At 45.2% G+C, this 6,580-nt stretch overlaps 1 gene segment (V, D, J or C); it reads left to right on the top strand.

Moving 5' to 3' along the window:
• The first annotated feature begins 277 nt into the window (after positions 1-277).
• LOC116882728 lies at positions 278-948 on the top strand. The segment is given in 2 exon segments: positions 278-378; positions 536-948. Coding segments are annotated over 2 exon segments (459 nt in total).
• The last annotated feature ends 5,632 nt before the right edge of the window (positions 949-6,580 follow it).

Genomic DNA, 6,580 nt, shown 5'->3' on the forward strand with positions numbered 1-6,580 from the left:
GAGAAAACCAAAGGCACACCCCATATAGAGTAGTTTCATTTGGTTATCATGTGTTCAGATGCCAGGAAAGTAACTGATCCCAGATGTTTGCTGTCGAGGATGGTTTTGAAACTGGCAGCTGCTTGGAGTAAACTCGGGACTCCTCTCTTCCTCCTCAATCACATGTTCTGATCTCACAACCGGTGGATCAATTAGGAGCCCCTGAAGTGGAGGAAATTTGCATAACTACTAACAGTCACTGACCCAAGGACATAGAAAGGAATAAAAGAGGCTGGGGTGGAACCCAGCAGTGCTGTGGGATCTCAGGAAGCAGAGCTCTGGGCATCTCCACCATGGACTGGATTCCTCTCCTGCTCCCCGTCCTCACTCTCTGCACAGGTGGTGTCCCTGGACCCTCTGCAAATCCTCAGCTCCTATAGGACCTGAGCTGAGCCTGACTCAGAACTTGAGCTCAAACCAAGAAAAACCTCATTATGGGGACCCAGGGAAGGAGCCACTGAACCTCACACCAACTTCTCCTCTTCTGTCTTTTCAGGCTCCATGGCCTCCAGTGTGTTGACTCAGCCTCATTCGGTGTCAGTGTCCCTGGGACAGACAGCTACCATCACCTGCTCTGGAGAGATACTGTCAGAAAGATATGCATATTGGTACCAGCAGAAGCCAGGCCAACCCCCTGTGCAGGTCATTTATAAGGACACTGAGCGTCCCTCTGGGATCCCAGACCGATTCTCTGGCTCCAGTTCAGGGACCACACACACCCTAACCATCAACGGGGCCCAAGCCGAGGATGAGGCTGACTATTACTGTCAGTCATCAGATAGCAGTGGTGAAGCTCACAGTGACACAGGCAGATGGGGAAGTGAGACAAAATCCCCTTCCCTGCCTGTGTCTCAACCTCCTCCAACCCCAGGAGGACTATGCACAGAGCAGGGGGCAGGTTTAGTCTAGGATCCCACATCTGAGATCCACAGGCTGACTCTCCTTACACACCTTCAGACAGGTTCTACAAGATGGATTGGCAGAGGATAAGGACACATTTATTATAACTATACTTAAGCTGTGGATGTGAGCTCATGAATGACTGAATATGTTAGGAGCAGACAATAGAAGACATTTTACAAAGCCCAGATCTTTTAAAACTTGCCTAAAAGATAATCATATATTCTGAGACTTAAAAATACAGAGATGGAGGCTGACAGCAGATTACATGTTACCAAAGAAGGGACTAGTCACCTTGATGTCACAGCAATAGAGATTGTTCAAAATGAAACACAGAGTGAAATAGCTGGAGAAATTGAAGAAAGTCCCAGTGCAGGGAGGACAACTTCTTTCCACCTAAAGATGTGTAATTGGAGTAACTGAGGCAGAGACAGTGGGGAGTGGATGGTGACTGAAAACATATCTGAAGGAAAAAGAGCGACCAAGTTCTCAAATTGTGAAACCTATGAACCAATGTATCCAAGAAGCTCAACGAAGCTCGGGCACAGGGAACATGAGAGACAGCACAGCAGATATTGTAATGAAATCACTCAAACCAGTGATTGTAGACACTCTAACAGCCAGAGAGGAGAGTCGTGTTCCATATAGGTAGGGATCCAGTACCGTGGTGGGAATACATTCCTCCTTACAAACCAAGTAAACTGTCGGTCATCAGATAGCAACTGAGTTGGGGGCGGCAATGTCTTCAAAATACAACTAAAAAAACGGACAATCTTATTTTTTTTATTTTTGTATTCTCTGATGCCCATCATCTATGTCAGTCATCCTCCCACCCCACATTGTGGTAATCACCAGTTTGTTTTCTACACTGAAGAGTCTGTTTCTTGTCAACCTTCATTTTTAACCAGTCAAAATGTCATTGAAAAGTGAGACAAACTAAACATTTCTCAGACTGTAAACCTCCCAGAACTGATCACCCACAGACTCTTGGCACAAGAGACAGTGAAGGACACCCTGGGACAGAAGGAAAGTGTAGCAGAGTGAAATGTGAGTCTACACAATGGTATCAGAGAGCAAAACCTAAATGGGTAAATGTAAAAAGATTTTATTATTTAGTGTCTACTAAAGAGTCAACTGTTTAGGTAGAAATAAGAACAATATATTGTGATTTATAATATGCATCTATAAAATATATGACAATCGTCAGTAAAAATGTTGGGGAAAGAAAATTTTCTTATCACATCCTTCTTCTACATGTAATTGACACCATGTCACAAGAAGGTACTTGACAATTAGCAGTGAAGATCTCCAACACCAAGTAAGACACCAAAATAAAACCATTTGAACCACAAAAAGAAAGAGCTGATAAGGTGCATTAGTTAGGGTTCTCCAGGGAATATGGATCCAATATGGCCTGTAACTCATACACACCTGGATGTATATTCATATGTTACACACACATACCCAGAGAGACAAAAACAGGGAGATAGACAGAAGCTGATTTAAAGAAATGGGTCATAGGGACACCAAGGTCGTTCAGTCAGTTAAGCAACTGCCTTCGCCTCAGGTCACGATCCCAACGTCCTGGGATCCAGTCCTGTATCAGGTTCCTTACTTGGCAGGGAACATACTTCTCCCTATGGCTGGAACTCCCCTTGCTTGTTCTCTCTCACTCTTTCTCTCCCAAATAAATAAATAGATAAATAAATGCTTTTTAAAAAATGTGCATGCACTCAAGATGCAGGGAGGCCAGAAGCCTGGATTTTCTAGCAAGAATGATGTTGCGATGTCTCATCTAAATGTAGTCTGAGCGCTGACAGGATCACAGGACACAGAGAAGAAAGTTAAAGGGTACAAATCCAATTCCTACAGATGAAACTCCAATGTCTCAGATAACAAATCCAGGGGTTGAGAGTAACAGCAGACACGACAAAGCAAAGAACACATGAGGGAACCTGAAGACACAGCACAGACACTGCAAAGTGAGAGAGTGAAGAAAAGACACAAGCGTAAACAGAGAATCCCCAAGCTGGAGGACACCTTTAGGGGTGGAATAGGATGTAGTGTGTCCGAAAAGGAGAGACAGCAGTGTGTAGGGGATGGAAAAATGTTTGGACAGTCATTGGCGAGAATGTTCCAAACTTGATGAAACTGAAGATGCATGGGTCCAAGAATCTCAACAGACCACAAGCACAAGACAAAGGAAGAGAAAACAACAACACATATTTATATCAAATATTCAAGGCCATGAACAAGAGAGTCTTAGAAGCAGCCAGAGGGAAAGAGTCCCTGCCCTCAGGGGAACAAACAGAAGAAGATGTTAGTGGTTTTTGCGTTGGTAGAAATGCCAACAAGAGACACTGGATTAATGTCTCTAAATTAAAGATGAAAGAATGGGTTGGGGGTGGTGGGGAAGAACCAATTCATCCAGGGAAAACATCCTTCACAAATGAAGTCTCAATGAAAATTTTCACATAAAATAAGTGAAAGAAGTTTTCATCAGCTGACACACAATACAAGCAACAATATACATCCCTTAGGAAGATAAAATGATTCCAGGAAAAATCTGAATCTACAAAATGAATATAAACATCATAAATGCTAACTAGGGGGATAAATATTAAGACCTCTTTATTATCTAATTCTCTTTAAAAGTGTGCAGAAAAATATACTGTGCAGAACATAAAATAACTATGTATGTTGGAACTCCTGACAGAGTTGAAATAGTATGTAGGAAAATCGCAGTGACTATGCTGAGAGGTGAGACACAGAAGGATGTTATCAGGTGCTTATATACCATATAAATTGGTAGCATCACAGAACGTAGACTATTGCAAGTTATTGATCATCAGACAGAAGGAACTTAAGCAAAAATGGGAGATAAGATGGAATCATTTAAAAATATTATGTTAATCAAAAATATATACATGGAAAGAAGGAACAAAGGACACATGGGACAACAAGAACATAAAGGAAGTTGCCATATTGAAATGATATTACTAGTCACATTCAGGAAATGCTCTAAATGCCAAGATTAAGGACAAAGATTGTTATATTGAATATCACTGCAACACCCAAGTAGATGCTGCCCATCAGAAACCTCCAGGAAGGGAAGTGACACAGAATCTAAGCCACAATTTAAGATCATTCCCACACAATTCTGCTCCACCATCTGGGACATGAAACATTCACAGGGAACACATAGAAAATCTGAGAAGATGAATGGAGTCCCTAAAAATAATCAGGATGATTTTCTCTTACGTGTATCACACACAGGAGGAAGACCTGGAATACACACAGTGAACGTGTCATGAGAACAACTACAAAATGCCCACACATGTCCCTTCTCTCCCGGACTTTAAGATTTTCAAACACAGAGTGACCAGAGCTCCCCACGAAGAGTCGAGACATGAGTTTGGCTCTCACATCATGCACCAGATCCAGGAAGCCCACCCAGAAGCACAGAGATTCTCTCTACCAGGCTGAGAAGGAACATCTTCAGGGGGACCAGTGAGAGAATGAGGGAGGCTTGCAGGGGGGAAGACTCAGCTGTGGACTCAACAGACAGATCTCTTGTCCCCACCATGACATGGACCCTGCTGCTCTCTCTCTCCTCACTCCCTGCCCAGGGGATGTCCCAGGCCCTCCCTACAGGTTCAGCTCCCACAGAACCCTGACCATGACCCTGACCCTGAGGTTGGCCCAGGGCTTGATGCAGGGGTTGGGAAAACAGAGAATGTCCCCCAGAGTTTCTTGAAATTGGCGGTCCTCTGTTCACTTGTAAGACTCAGATGCCCCTGTAGATGGCCATGAGATCCCTGTCACTCCCACTGGCTCGGGAGAGTAGAGCCGAAGATAAAGTGGTGATACAGAAGGGAGCCAGCAGGACTCAGGCCAGGCCCCAGCACAGCCAACCTGCCTCCACTGCCCCATAGACTCTGCATTTCTAACCTGAAACACAAGCCCACAGACCCTCCCACTTGCAAGGGGAGCGTAGGAGGCTCCCTGATAGACCAGGCCAGGAGGGGGATGGCTGTGAGTCTGGGGGCACAACCCCAGATGTACACTCTCTTCTTTAAACCATAGTCAAGTTCTGGCCCAGAGGCTCCAGGTCTAAATCTAAGACACCTGGGCTGCATTACCAGACTCCCCCTATTTTCCTCTGTTTTCCTGGGAATTTATTCTCTGGGCATCTGCTTGCTGTGAAATGGGGAAGCTAATACTCAAGTAGGAAATATGTCATTTCAAATTAAATGATACAAAACACTAAAGTGTCTCTTTAATGAGAGCAACTCAGGAGGTTCTTGGTGTTGGAGTCTCCAGTATGCTTCTGTGGGTACTCAAGGAAAAGTTTTCAGCTATACTGTACCTACAGCATGTGCGATTGGATCCAGGTCTGAAGGAGCAGTTTGCCAACATCACCAAGCCACAGACTAGGATATTTTACAAATCCTCCCACACAAAACTTCTGGAGGTGAGGGCTGGATAATAAAAAAAAAGTAATAAAAACAGAAGTAATAACAATAAAATTAAATATATTCCTGCTAACTTAACTTTACACCAGAATCATCACCTGTCACTCCCATGATCCAACTACACCGATAGTGATGCAGGAAGCATTGATTCTGATTCCTAAATACACAGGAACCCGGTGGCTGTGGGAGATCACACAGGTTTGTTTGGACACTGACCCTTTTCAAATGCACTACACTGTACCTTCCCTCTCATTCTTATAACAAGACAGCAGTCTAGGGCAGGGAATTTCAACCCTGGGACAACTACAGGAATCGCACCTGTCCTGTAGCCTGCACTGTGTATGTGACCTGTCTGTGTTCAGCTGGACAGGGCAGTGGGGCAGTTGCCTGTGGGAGGCTGGGAACCTTTGTCCACACTCTTTCTCATGTGACAGGTGCTGCGGAGCAACTTAAAGGAGGGAAGCTCCTGGTCTGAGTCTATCTCCACCAGCAGGGGGCAGCAGAGCGGCATCAGGAGCTGCAGGACAGAAACTAGAGCTGTCCAGGGGGAGCCTCACAGGGACATCAGGCCTGGCTGTCAACAGGTTGTCTGAGGTTCAGTCCTCAGAGACTGTCAGGATGATCCATCCTAACTCCCCAGGCTGCAAGGACCATGTTCTGAGGGTCAGACACACTGTGTCAACCAGAACACTGACAAGAGTCCTGACACAGTGAACATCTCACCTGGGAAATTCAGGTCCCTTCTCTGTCCACCAGTGTCTCCAGGGACTGACTCCTCTGTGCTGGGCACATCCAGAGACACTCACACTCTGCCTCTCCTTCCCCATCTCCACCCCAACTCAGACCTGGGGCTGCAGCATCTTTGTTTAAGAGCATCTCAGGAGGCAGTAGGCAGAGCACTCAGGGATCCTGCTTCCTGGAGGAGAAATTGGAGCCTCTTTGTGAGACTGCCTCCAGAGTGATGTGATTCTTTTGGCTGCAAGGACCATGGCTCAGGCTCTCGAGCTCACAACATATGGGAACGTGTGATCATGTGGATCCTCGCAGGATCACAGACCTTGAGGTTGCTTCTCATGGATTCAGGCCATTTTCATATGTTCCCATGAAACATTGATGAAAAAATTAAAAGGGAAAAAATGGCTGACAATGCCAGTTGCTGGTCTGCT

Source organism: Lontra canadensis, unplaced genomic scaffold (assembly GCF_010015895.1).
Source record: "Lontra canadensis isolate GAN:19392208 unplaced genomic scaffold, GSC_riverotter_1.0 scaffold87, whole genome shotgun sequence".
NCBI classification, from domain to species: Eukaryota; Metazoa; Chordata; class Mammalia; order Carnivora; family Mustelidae; genus Lontra; species Lontra canadensis.